The sequence below is a fragment of the Passer domesticus genome, chromosome 2 (genome assembly GCF_036417665.1).
Source record: "Passer domesticus isolate bPasDom1 chromosome 2, bPasDom1.hap1, whole genome shotgun sequence".
In the NCBI taxonomy this organism is placed as follows: domain Eukaryota; kingdom Metazoa; phylum Chordata; class Aves; order Passeriformes; family Passeridae; genus Passer; species Passer domesticus.
Window position 1 is genome coordinate 87,573,061 of NC_087475.1, and position 13,758 is coordinate 87,586,818.

The 13,758-nt window shown below is 43.8% G+C and overlaps 1 protein-coding gene and 1 long non-coding RNA gene across 3 annotated transcripts in view; one reads left to right on the forward strand and one right to left on the reverse strand.

The window, feature by feature from the left end:
- Window positions 1-9,140, forward strand: part of LOC135294493 (ovostatin-like) — a 25,000-nt gene extending 15,860 nt beyond the window's left edge. Inside the window, exons 23-36 of the mRNA XM_064409825.1 lie at window positions 191-274; window positions 1,142-1,318; window positions 1,823-1,904; window positions 2,374-2,530; window positions 2,945-3,019; window positions 4,047-4,212; window positions 4,468-4,688; window positions 5,249-5,464; window positions 5,873-5,997; window positions 6,161-6,251; window positions 6,773-6,841; window positions 7,762-7,867; window positions 8,216-8,289; window positions 9,011-9,140. Coding sequence (XP_064265895.1) covers window positions 191-274; window positions 1,142-1,318; window positions 1,823-1,904; window positions 2,374-2,530; window positions 2,945-3,019; window positions 4,047-4,212; window positions 4,468-4,688; window positions 5,249-5,464; window positions 5,873-5,997; window positions 6,161-6,251; window positions 6,773-6,841; window positions 7,762-7,867; window positions 8,216-8,277 — 1,631 coding nt within the window. The 3' untranslated portion in view covers window positions 8,278-8,289; window positions 9,011-9,140. The remainder of the gene's footprint in view (window positions 1-190; window positions 275-1,141; window positions 1,319-1,822; window positions 1,905-2,373; window positions 2,531-2,944; window positions 3,020-4,046; window positions 4,213-4,467; window positions 4,689-5,248; window positions 5,465-5,872; window positions 5,998-6,160; window positions 6,252-6,772; window positions 6,842-7,761; window positions 7,868-8,215; window positions 8,290-9,010) is intronic.
- The window catches only part of LOC135294495 (uncharacterized), a 41,148-nt gene that overhangs the window by 24,074 nt on the left and 3,316 nt on the right, over window positions 1-13,758 (reverse strand). For both annotated transcript variants that reach the window (XR_010356587.1, XR_010356588.1), the window contains exons 3-6: window positions 13,280-13,390; window positions 8,595-10,696; window positions 8,375-8,475; window positions 660-8,273 (exon numbers count right to left, since the gene is read on the reverse strand). This is a non-coding gene — a long non-coding RNA (uncharacterized LOC135294495). The remainder of the gene's footprint in view (window positions 1-659; window positions 8,274-8,374; window positions 8,476-8,594; window positions 10,697-13,279; window positions 13,391-13,758) is intronic.

The following is a 13,758-nucleotide window of genomic DNA, read 5'->3' on the forward strand; positions in this document are numbered from 1 at the left end:
GCAATGACATTGACTACACCACTTGATCTTTCTTCACAATTTTGATTTTTCTGTGTCCCCTTCTCTCTTCATGTTCTTGGTGAATGCTGTGAGTTTCACTTTATTGCTGTCACTTGTGTGCAATTTTGTACAGGAGCACTTCAACTGCTATTAGTATTCCTATACAAATGTCAACTATTTTTCTCCACAGATCACGTAGTTATTCAAGATATATCTCTAGAGCTACCTACAAATGTTTTGGAAGGATCAGCCAGAGCCTCCTTTTCTGTTGTTGGTAAATATATAATTAATAAAACATTTTTTAAAAAGAAGATCTAGAAAATGTAACATGAAAGCTCTTTCAGGATTCAAAATGTGAATTTCCATTCCTAGTGTGGAAAACTTTTAAGAAAAGAGACTGAGACTCATCTTGTCCAGCAATGCTCGGCATCAGCAAGATGAAGTTTAAATATCAGTTGCATCACTCTTCACTATTCTGTTTAAATTTAGCTCATTTGAAAGTCTTTCTCTGAAGCAGCAGCACAGTTCTGACTTATGATCTCAGCCAGATTCATACCAGTATGGCATTTTTCTGCACATCCACCTACAAATCAGAGATGTCAGAACAGAATAGAATCTATTCAGTCTTTTCAGGACATAGATTTGGTTACATGACTCACCAGCCATAAAATTCTTGCTTGGTGACTTTTAGAAGCTCTTTCCAGAAATTCCTTGCTAGGTCTGTGGTACCTTTCCTAGAAATAACAACTAAGAGGTGGGCTGTGATACATCTGCATTATCAACGTCCCTTTGCAGCATTAGCTGTTAATTTTGCAATAAATGTTTGCAATAAATAGCTCTGGCTATTCCCTTCCATCCTCTGGAAACAGAAGTTTCCTGTAAGTTCCTTTCATTTCCAACAAGAAGTATTTGCTTGAAGTGTCAGCTAAACAAGGAGTGTTTCTGGTAAGGGCAATTTAGACTATGTAAGGAGAGGCAGGGAAAGGATTCTTTGTTGGAGGCAAAGCAGAACAAAGTTCTGTTCAGAAGGTTCCCAACCCCTGCTAGGCTTTTATTACTCTGGCTGTGAGATGGAAATTACTGGTAATTTCAGTGGCCACGAGTTGTGCTGATCCCCCCACTCTCATCTCCTCTTCCCCAGGTGACATCATGGGCACTGCCATGCAGAACCTGCACCAGCTCCTCCAGATGCCCTTTGGCTGTGGAGAGCAGAACATGGCCCTCTTTGCACCCAACATCTACGTCCTGGACTATCTGAACAAAACAGGGCAGCTGAGCAGGGAGGTCAAATCCAGGGCCACTGGATACTTAGTGAGCGGTGAGAGCTTCGTGGTTCCCTTACAATGTGTGCTGAAATTCCTGTTGAGGTCCAGAACAACAGAAGCAGCAACAACAGCATGGCTACCCTGGCAGATGGCATCACAGATGTAGCACAGCCCAGAGACCCAAGGATTTGCCCTGAACAAGACATTTTTTTATTTTCCTTTATCTTCTTATCTTATGCCTTTTTGCTGACATTCAACTGCCACGTTTCTTTTGAGGTTTTGTCTTCCAGTCCCCTTCTCTTTTCCCACTCAGGCACAGCATGTATCCTGATCCTGTACGTTTAGTTGGAGCACAGAGCTGATAGAGCTCTGCCTATTCTCTCAGTGTTTCTGCCAGACAAGATGTTCCATACTTCCATTCATAGGATCTCTCAGAGCTCCCCTCCTGCTTGTTATATATACATTGCCTTTCCATTCTTTCCCAGACAATAAGTCAGCAAACAAAATAGGGTTGTGCTTTTACATCCAAGAACACCTCCTTTTCCATGTTCTTGCAGGCTACCAGAAGCAGCTGTTATACAAACGTCCTGATGGGTCCTATAGCATCTTTGGCACCAGAGACAGGGAAGGGAACACCTGGTGAGTGACTGAGAATTGGCTCAGAGATTAATTACATTCAATTATTATGGTGCATGTAAGAGGCAACTTTACTGGCTGAATCAGATGTACAGAGCTGTCTAGGATTGGGCTTTGAGAAGTACTAAAGGAAATGTTTCTCCATCCTCTGCCAGGCTGGGTGCATGAAAAGAAGTTGATCCCTAAAGACCCAGCTGACTTTCTGATTCATACTTCTGCTGTCTCAAATGAAAGCCATTGCACTGTAGTGCTCTGCAGACAGGACCAGCCACAGAGCGTGCTGGACATCCTCTCCGTATCCCATCTAGTTACTACTCCTTTAGCTGTTCTCTCTCTGAGGAGCACACAAAGAGAAAGCAAGCCACCAACACGCTGGCTGTAACTCTTCATGCTCTTCAGCAGCACGAACGGGAGGGCTGATTTCTTCTGTTTCTTCCAGTGCTCATCTCACAGCTCCATCTTTCCCTTGCAGGCTCACTGCCTTTGTGTACAGATCATTTGCACAAGCTGGTCACTTCATCTACATTGATGAGCGTGTCCAGTCTCAAACCCTGATGTGGCTGTCCAGCAAACAGAAACTAGATGGCTGTTTCCAGAGTGTTGGGACACTCTTCAACAATGCCTTGAAGGTGGGAGAGAATCATTACTTGGTCAAATTTATACTTTTTCACTACGAATATGTTCTCCAATTACTGCGAAAAACTGTATTTTGCTCCAAATGCCTGCCTTCTTCCAAGGGCTAATTCTCCACATCTTATAATGAGTAGTTTCAGCTCAGTCAGATTTTGTCCACCTACTTTACATTTATGTGCACCTGAGATAGGATTACAGGACTGTAAGCTTGAAGGAGTGATGTTTTTGGATTTAATGGCAAAGGGCTTCTCTGGATTTGTGAGCTATTCAAGAGCTATGTGAATGCTTTCTTTCCCTTTGGGCTGCCTCCAGAACTGTCCATACTGTCTCAGCTGGGACATGACAATTGATATTCTAAGGCTTTCATCTGTGGCATTGACAGATTATTCCTCTCTCCATGTTGTTTTCAGGGAGGAGTAGATGACGAGCTGTCTCTTTCTGCCTACATCACCATTGCCATGCTGGAAGCTGGGCACTCCAGTTCGGTAAGGAGACTTGCCTGATACTCAGATGGAACTGGTGCCCAGTTGTTGCCTTGGGTCCAGCATCTGCTAAATTGTCTAGGTAGTAAAGAGAGAGAAAGAGAGAGAGAGAGCTCCCAGAGTAGGTGACCATGGTCTGTATCTACACTGGTTGCAGTGATAGAGAAAATCCCCATCTCTACACCTCTTAAACCACCAGTCTTTGAGAAGAAACTGTACAAACCTCTGTGGGATTACATCTTCTATTTGTGAGACACAAAGCATTCCGTGACACCCTTTAGCTTCCAATAAATAGATTTGACAGGTAGAAACCTACACACGACAGGTAGTAACCCACACACTTTGGCTTAGCTTCAAAGACAGCCCAGTCAAGAAAGTAAGTTGTTGCAGGTAAATCTATAAAATCTACAAATGGAACTAAAAGGTATGTTGGAAAAACAAATGTCCTTCAGAGCAAAAGCTGATCTGTCCTTTTCAAAAACTTGGCAGTATGAAGGTGACTACAGAGGAGATGTTAGACTTCAATGCATGAGTTAACCTCCACATTTTCATATCCTTTCTGGGGACATGGAGTCAAATTGTACCTTTTTTTGTGGGTGTGAACCTAGTACAACATCACAGAATTAAAGTGACACCAATGTCAGTGAGGATAGAAACCACTACGTTAGATTTGTTCAAGACAACAAACTCTTGACTACAGAAATGCAGAGCAAATAATTATCATGGACATAAGAAGAAGGAATTATCTGTGAAATCTGCAGACCAACTTTGTCAAGAACACCATTAAAACCTACTTGATATGTTTGGTGTTTTCTGAGAAATCCCTCCTTGAATAATTCTGTATTCTCTCTCCTGAAGTCATTATACAAGCTGAAGTCCCACTCTCATTGCTATGATAGTGACAGGATGAGGAACAAGTTTAAAGGAAATAAATTTTTGAGCAGGTGAAGTTTAAAGAAAAGGAAATAAATTTTTGAGCAGGTGAAGACTACTGTCCTGAATTAAACCCACATGCTTTTTTGTTTTTAAGTACCCTGTAATCCGAAATGCCATTTTTTGTCTGGAGACTGCATCTGAGAAGAGTATCAGGGAAGTTTACACTCAGGCACTCATGGCCTATGCTTTCTGCTTAGCTGGCAAGGCAGAAAAATGTGAATCATTCCTTGAAGAGTTACAGAAATCAGCAAAGGAAGTTGGTGAGTTTCAGTCACTTGGGGAACTTGGGAAATGGGAAGATGGAGCAGATCTTACTGATGGTCTAACCTTGACAAGATTGAGAGAGTGGGCACATGAACCAAACTACATTAACGATCTGTGGAATTAATCTGCAGTGCATTCATTGATGTGCAGGGAGTCCTTTTGAGGAAGAGACCCGGATGAAGTGAGGCTCCAAGGCAATACAGAGCAGTGACACCTGTAATCAATATTGGTTCCTCTCTTTGTTTATTCAGATGGCTCACAGCACTGGGAGCAGGAGGAGAGGTCTCCATCAGACAAATCTCCCTCCTTCCTTGACCATGCCCCTTCAGCTGATGTTGAGATCACCAGTTATGTGTTGTTGGCATTGCTCTGCAAACCCAACCGGAGTAAAGAGGATCTCACAAAGGCCTCAGGGATTGTGCAGTGGATCATCAGGCAGCAGAATCCCTATGGAGGTTTCTCTTCTACCCAGGTGCCAAAAGTGCCTTCCACTCCACAGCTAGTCCTAGGAATCAGGGCACTGTTTCAGGGTTCCAGCAGGGCTCTGACTACCTAGTCCTGTTTCTCTTTTCTAATTGCTGTCTCTGAGAGAAACCAAACCTTTACATTAGGAGACCAAAATACTTTCTTCCCCACTCCAACCTCTCCTTAACTATAGAAAGAGTAATTTGACTAGCAATAAATACAGATACTTGTGTCGAGGATAAGCCTAGAAAACACCAAGTCCCATCTGTCAGATGACCCATGAGTTCTGTAGCTCCCCAGAAAACACAGGCTTCACCATTATGAAAAACTCTAGAAGTACACTCCACTTCTCAGATTTTATGTTCTGAGACCCTTGTGTCAGGAGAGAGATTCTCCTACCCTAAAACATACATGAGAGAATGAAATGTCTCCTTTTGTATGGGAACCCTAGAATTATACACAAATTCAGGAAGAAGCAACTGTGATGGGTTTTGCAGCAGTGACTTTGATCTCCTCTGCACTGGTCATGCTGTGTAGCCAATTTTCTTTTATTTTCTTTTTCTTCAGGACACGGTCATTGCCCTTCAAGCACTTGCTGCTTATGGTGAGGCCACCCACAAATCTGCTTCACAAAATGGAGTCAAGATCACTTCCAAAAAGCCTTTTGAGAAAGTATTTTTTATCAACAATGAGAACAGGCTCCTGGTGCAACAGACTCCCCTTCCAGAGGTCCCTGGGAAATACAGCCTGACAGTGAATGGCAGTGGATGCGTATTTATGCAAGTAAATGTCTGCTTTCTTCTTCATTGTGTCTCACATTTTGCATACAAGATAGCCATTGTTTTGATGATTTTCTAGTGACTCCTCTTTATTTTTCCTAATTGCTTGATTTTCCTAAACCACTTAAACACTCTTTGTCCCATCCCACATTCTGGTTCCTGGGGAGTTCTGGCATGGAAAAAGAGTCCTTTCTGATCAACATCTGATTTCTTTCTGAGAGGTGACTCTCGGTACAAGGACCTTCACTGTTAAAAAGTAGAAGTCTTATGTGTTCATCATTGATATAAGCAAGCATCTTCCACATAAAACCAAGTGCAACATTTCCAGAAAAGTTCACTAAGTCTGTTTTTTTTTTTGAATGCAAAGAAAATCTTTGGCATTCTTGAACAAAAGGGTTTTTTCCTCTTCCAGACAGCACTGAGATACAACATTCACCTTCCAGAGGGGTCCTCTGGATTTCTGCTTTCAGTACAGACATCAAATGCTTCCTGCCCACAGGACAGACCAGCAAAATTTGATATTGTCCTCATAAGCAGGTAATGTGCCACCAGCAAACCAGCTGCACACAGAAAACCTTGCTGTGTGTTTTCACTTCAGCTTATGAAGTCAAGAGCCACAGGCTGATCAATATGCTGATGGTATCAGCCTGTAAGACACAGTGTCCCCAAAGACCACTGACAGGGCCCTCTGTTGTTTCAGTTACACAGGGAAACGCAACAGCTCCAACATGATCATTATTGATGTGAAGATGCTCTCTGGCTTTGTTCCTGTTAAGTCTTCCCTGGATAAGGTAAACCTAGAGGAGCAAGCCGAAATTACCAGAGGCATGGTTAAGAAGCATTCAGCCACAGACCCTGTGAGGTGTTTGCATGGCTGCACTGTTCATTACTGGGTGGAGGGAATGCCCTCCAGGGAGCTTCAAACACACAGAACCTCCTATATTTAAAACTAGGAAGGGTTTCAGCTCAAGCCTGAGCAGCTGGCAGCTGCAACTGGGAGCTGGCTCTGCCCAGGTAGGGAAAGGGTGGGAAACATCTCAGATCATACCAGAGTCTGGCAGAATCCCCCAAGTAAATCGCAGTGACTTGTGCATTTGGAAAGAGCTCATACACCCAACTGAGTCAAGTGGTAGGTTTTTGTCCATCCTTTCAATCTTTTCAGCAATATTTGGACTACAAAAGACAACTGCCAGCTCTTGAAACTTGACTAGGAGAAGAATGAATACCACCAACATGCAGCAGTAGGGTCTGAGGCAGCACTTGTTTCGTAACGTTTTACAAATATATTTATCTCCATTTTCTTGTTTCAAAGCTCATTGACAGTCGAACAGTGATGCAAGTAGAGAGCAAGAAAAATCATGTCCTCCTTTATCTGCAAAATGTAAGTTCTGGTCACTGTCTATTTGATTTTCACAAAGGATGGAAACAGCATGCAATAGGTATAACCACAATATAGATATACCCTATGTGGTGCATTTATCATGTTCTCTTCCTCAACAATTTTCTATCACTAAGCTGCTTACTTCCCAAACTGCTTGTAATTTCCCAACCTTCCAAACAGCTTCAAACTGACACCTGTCCTACCAGCAAATAAAAAAATAAAAAAAGTTTTTTAAAAAATCACATTGAAATTAATCAAAATTCTTTCTCCTTTCAGTAAAATGCAGACAAACATCAGAAAAGAGGTTCTATTGTGTGCATGCATGCCTCTTTGCTAGGCTTCTTATAAACCTCGGTCTTTCCAACACGACAGGAAACACTGCTTTCATTCTCCCCTGGAAAGATTTTCTTTGTTTCTCTTACATTAGATCATTGCAAAATTTTACTTGTAATCTGATTCCTGAATCAGAATTTACTTAGTAAACAATTTGCTCAGGGCACTGCAAAACTAATAGAAGCTAATACTCCAGTGATGGACACTGTAAATTGATTCACAGTTTCTTGGTGGCACATAATGTCCATGTCTGAAATGGGAGGGACTGAAATACTGGACTTTATCATCCTGACCACTGGGAGATCCTGGAAAATTAAACTCAGTCCTTTGGACAATTTTCCCACCTCTGGCAACAGGATATGTAATAATTACAGAATCCAGTGATATGAGCAGGACAGAAAATCTATTAACTTTTCAGTTCAGTTTCACTTTGGACTCTCCACATGTTTGGATAATGGCTGTCCCATATCTGTAGGTGTGGCATCAGTGGGATTTGGAATATGCAACCTGTGAGTTACCACCCTTGTCCCTCTAGATGGTGATGTACAAATAAAAAGACTGATGTGGTCTCTGACCTTCCATTCCAGATCTCACAGAAGAAAAGTAAAGAAATCACTTTCTCAGTTGAGCAGGACTTTGTAGTGACCCACCCCAAGCCAGCACCAGTGCAGATCTATGACTACTATGAAACAGGTATCTTTTTGATTTTAACCAGTGTGAAGTCTGGGGGAGGGGCAGGGACAGCAGAAACAGTGCCTTAAGGGAGAGCATGTACAGCCCTGCTGCAACCAGCACCCCTCTGGACTCCATCAGCACCTGAATCTAGGGCCAGGGGAGAGACTCATTTCACTTTATTCACCTTGGTCTCATGCCCAATGCAATCAATAGGCATGACTAGAAAGTTATGAAAATACATGCACCAGAATAAAGGATATTTCAAGGATATCCAGTTTAAGCATGCATAGGTTATATCCACCTCCAGGGAAAGGCACAACAAGTGTTCTCCAGGGTAACAAGAACGTTTCTATTCTTCCTCTCCAGAAGAGTATGCTGTTGCTCAATATTCATCACCTTGCAAAGAGGTTGTTGCAGAAATTGACTAAGGATTCAAAAAGGTAAGTGAAAGCCAGTAAATAAACAAATGGGCAGATAAGAAAGTGAACTACAAAGCAGCAAAAGCAGAGTGAGTAGAACAGTAACCATTCTTGAAGAAATGAAGTCTCCATGAGGCTTCTCAGAGAGCTGAGACTGGCCAGATCCTGTCCCATGACACGGGTGGAATCCAAGTGGGGACCACGTTGCTGTTCATGGGAAGAGATTAGCATGTAGAATGAAAACCAAAGTATAGAATAATGGAAAGGCTGGGAAATACCTTCAAAGCTTCCTCAAAAGCACAGATATGTACCAAAGAACCATTTACCTATGGCCGTCCTTGAAAGTCTTCCCTCTGAAGTCTATGCTTCCCAGGCCCCAGCAGGGTTTTTCACATGGACTAAGAGAAACTTTTTCTGGGACAGGAAATACATTATCTGAGGAGAACACGAGGTGACATGAATCATGGAGGCAGTGTATTAACTAGTCAGGGGTATAATGCTGCCTGGCTGTAGAGGAGGTCAGGTCTGCATCCTGCTCAGCACAGCAGTTCTGGTGGCTGTTGTCTCATGAGCAGTTTCTCAGGAGTCCAGGCACAGCTTGCTGCGAGACCTTGGTCCTTCTTTTGTCTGTTTCACACAGAAAGAACTGACTACCCTGTATCTTGAAAAAAATGCATGTGTTTTGTAACCTGCAACTATTGGTTCTCACTGAGGTTATTTCCTTTTGGATTTTCACCTTCAGGAGCACCATAAATGTTGAACAAGTGGTCAAGCACCCTATTTTCTTCTGTCATGAAGTCCTGGAAAGAGCCATTGCATCACAGTGGGACCTAGGACTCACAGTGGGACTCTGTGACGTTGATTGAGCTAGCGTCTGACTCTCTGTTTCCTTTCACAGCACATCTCTCCAGCTCTGTAGCACAATCGTGTATACCTTTCCGCCAATAAACTTCTTTTACACTGGTCATTGGCTTTTTTTTAGTGTCACAGAACAGGCATTTTGATAATGGTCCACATGTCAGGACTGCTGGCTGAGGGAGGATGAGGAGAGGAACATGCTTGTCCTGCCTGCAGCATTTGCCTTGTCCTTCAGCTACAGCAGATAACCACTGGCCACTACTGCAATACGCATGGTGTTCAGTGCCCCACATCCAGAGATGGCACCCACTGCTCATAGCTGCTGGACAGCCCCTCACCTTTCCCCAGGCCTGAGACAGCACTGCCTTTGCCCCTGTGGCAAAAGAGTAAGGGTTTAGGTGTGGACATCACAGAGTGATGCCCAGCAGGGGACAGGGTGAGGAAAGGGATAGCTTGCAGTCCGGACCTGTGAGTGCCTTGACCCACATCCTCCATCTCACCCTGCCAGGCCCTCCAGTTCACAAGTCCAACCAGAGTTTGACCAAACCAGTCCAGGATGGATCATGGTAAGCGCCACCAGCAGCGAGCCTCCCCATTTACCCACACCTCTGCTCATCCCCTACCTCATCACGCTTGGAGTCGTGGTGGTTCCTGCAAACACTAACACACTAGCAGAGCAGCATCGGGAGGGCTGGGGAAAGAAACACGGATGCTGCTCCTCTTTCCCGGGGGCAGGAGCGGCGCCGGCAGCCCTGGCCCATCCTGCAGGGCTCCCAGTGCTCGCTCCGCTCTCCTGCATCCCGGGAGAGGGCACGGAGCCTGGAGGGCACCGGGCGTGCAGCCGGGGGACAACGGGACCCTCCGAGCAGAGGCCCCAGCAGGAATTTAAGTGCAAACTGCTCAGGTGCCGAGGGCTAACATCCAGCCGAGGGCTAGGATGTGTTTCACCCAGGATCCATTCCACCAGGAGATTTGATAATAGCTGCATGCGGGCTTGCATTTTTTTTCCCGGTGAAAATTAATCAGGCCAATGGAGAATATTCGTCTCCCCAAAACATTTTTTTTTTCAAAGTGCACTAAAAAATTTGATTTTCAGAACCCCGCAGGGCTTGCCGTGTGGGATATGCATGATACTGATGTTATAAAAAGACACTTTCTTAAGTTCCACAGACAAGAAATTTGTGGGACATGAAACTGCTTTGGGTACATTTCTGATCTCCATGCAGAATGTCAAAATTAAAACATCACTGGCAGTAGGAGGAAAAGGAGAAAAACAAGAAAGGCTGTGAATTTTGCATTCCTGACACAGCCCAGATTGTAGCAACTGACTTGATTTACATGAGCTTCAGGCTGGACTACAGCAAGAGAAATCAATAGTTACGGTAACAAGGTTGAAAAGGAGAGCAGACTGAGTGGATGTGGATACGGGGTGTATATATTCCTGAGGAATGTAAGGCCAATTAAGTTAAGGCTTCAGCATCTCACATGGAACTCATAAAAATCCCCTCAGGTCTGGCCAAATATGTTATTCTGTTCTGCTGAACATCGTTTCCTGGGAAGAAACAAGGTCCTGGAGAAAAAAAATAAAGTGCATTTTTATCATACTTTCGAAATCTTATCTTCCTGCTAGGTCAAACCTGACAATTAAAATATCAAATGCTCATTTCCCACTGCATTCTCTTCCTTTGCATGCTGAAAATGAAATGTTCGTTACCCAATTTTATCCTTCAACTCAAACAGATAATTGCTGGTTGCAGTCAGATCTAATAAATATCCCATGCTCACACTCTCCCTCCAGATTTTTACATCTAGATCATGTCTCCCTGGCTTCCACTCCCACAGGGAACAGCAAGATTTTTAAAACACATTCCAACACCTCCAGGATGTCTGGAACCTTGGTGTCATGTTTCAGTCTAGGTTTTTTACCACACACCTGAAACTGAAGCAAGTATATTAATTGTGGGCTGAACAAGCCAGGGACACCCACCAGACTGAATGTCATTTCTTCCTCTGTCATCTGATAATCCTGAGGTGCCAGGGATCTGGAGAGTGTTCCAGGCCTCAGAAGGTAGAATTACTGTAATTTTTTAGACAAACACACTAAGCAAACTGTGTTGTCCAAACATGATAAAATCACGCTCACTGTCCCAAGAGCTGCTAGGGGTACGATACTGCTGCCAACTCAAAGGCACATGCACTGGCCTACTGTGCTTGGTATTGCACATCTCAGTTTAAAAAAGCTGAAATTGTTGTGCAGGATATTGGACTGAGTCAGAAGCACTACAATAAATGGGAAACTCCCAGCTTCACTGTGGGTATCTGCCAGTGTCCTTGTACCTGCTCTGGATGTCCTATGGGTCCATGCATGGCTCTGCTAGAAGTACATAAAAAGCTGTTCTGAAATGCAAACATTATTGATAAAAAAGTGTTCATGAAGTGTAATCATGTCATAGTGTCTTTGACTGAAATGCTCTGTAAGGTTACTTCTTTTTAGCGTTAGGTAATTCTTTGTCAAGTTTAGTTGTACCATGGGAATTGATTTGCTGCTCAAGTGGAGTCCACACTCAAGGATCTGCAAAAGGCTGATGTTATGGCCAAGTTAAGAAGACTTAAAATGTAATGCCTCACTTTTAGGATTTTCTTCACCCTCAAAAGGACATTTTGAGGGTGAAAAAAATCCTAAAAGTGAGGCATTACATTGAATACAGGACCTAATAGCCTCCTTCAAGGGAATCTCACTCTCCCCCTTTCTGATACTCCTGCAGCTCAGCACACTGATCTCCTTTCTGGCACACCACTGCTCCTGCTGGGCAAACCAGGATCTCCCTTAAGAACATGACTTCAGCATGGCTTCTGGACCCCACGTTGTCACACTGTGTGTATACAACCTGGCAGCTGGGAGATCTTAAAAGTCCTGTTTGAGAGGGATGAAAGACATATGAACAAGACAGTCATAGGTGAAGGGAATAAAAATCACCACTGGCTACGGCAGAACTCTGTGCACACTGCTAGAGTGCTAACCTCACACATTTTTTCAGCCTCCTACCCTTTGACTCACTGCCCATAGGGAGGCTAAGGCTGGGTTATTACTGGAAGCAATTGCATAACTGTGCCAGATGTTTTCTACTTCACTTCCCTAGAAGTGATAAGATCTAGGTCCCACCAGTTACCCTTACTGTCCTTGCTGTCAAGGCAAGGTGTGTCCCCAAGGTGTGTGCAAGGTAAAGCACATCTGGGAAGTCCTGTGCATTGACTGTGGCATGCACAGCTGGCTCTCTCTTCAGAGCCCATGGCTTGTCCTTTTCCCAGGACAGGCTCTCTAGCAGCACACTGTGTTAAAAAGGTTCCTGATAAATGTGTTCTCCAGCTATGTTACACTGTCATGGCTCACACACCTTCCCCTGACTGAAATGTCAGTTCTGTCCTGCCTAACAAGTTGCAACAGAACAAAGCAGAGGTGCAGGGGAAAGAGTTAAACGTGACAATATCTGATTTCCTTGCCTCATGCTCCACTAGGACTTTCTTGTTTGGCCTTCCTATAGCATCCTCACTCTCAAAAAACCTGGACAAACACACCAGTTGAGCCCCAGCTCCTCTCTGCACCAGGAAAAAACTCATGTCTTGGGTATCAAACATTTGGCTTAGCACAGAGAGAGCCCAGTGGCCTTGCATGATGTTACCCAGCAAGGCAGGAACCCAGCTAAGCACAAAGTCCTTCCCCTTGGCCACCTCAGCTCGCACAGAAGGCTCTGTGAGACAGGAGAGGAGCGAGAGTCCCTGCACACCTCTGCAGCAGGTGGGTGCTACACCAGGTGGGTGCACCATGTGTACAGGGAAGTGGCATTGGCACAGCCTTCTGCCACCTTCTTCGAGCAGCCTGCCAGAGGGAGGAAGTGATTTGGAGTTTTACTGCTTTATAGCTAAGTGAACTTTAAATCTAAATGGGAGAAATCTCTGAAATGCCTACACACTATGAGTATAGGTTTTTTCTACACTGGCACTTCTGCTCGTGGCCTTGTTCTATGAAGTGTGGATGGTCTCTGGGGATGGATGCCTCATGGCATCTGTTCTGTTGTTACATAGCCCTTGGGAGAAACACTTTTTTTCCTTCCATGTGCTCATTGTTTCTCTGTATGAATCCTGGCCTATTTACCTTTGCTCCTACCACTGTGCACCTCTGAGGAAAACCTGGCTCCAACACTGTTCAGCCTGACTTGAACATAACCTCAGGGCCAGCAGGAGAACCTTCATGAGATGCTTGTACCTGAGGAGAGAGGTAGTCCAAACAATAACTTAATAGCCAAAGCTAAACAGAAAGTCTATATGCATTTAATATATTTTTTATATGGTAAATTTTTATCTGAAGAGTCATATGACTCAAAAAAAAGCATAGTTGACTGTCCTGAGTGCTGGTCAGAGACACATTTATAAATGTTTTGGCTTTTTCTATCCCCCCTCCTTGGCAAAATTCTGAATAGTACAAAATCATAAATTAAAATAACTTGTAATTTGTTACTGCATCAGGGTTTATCTTCAATTCTCTAAAATATCCAAAAATATCTGCTAACATGTGAGCAGTTTCCTATTTACACATTTTAAAATTATTAGGGATCGTTCACTAGTTACCCTGGA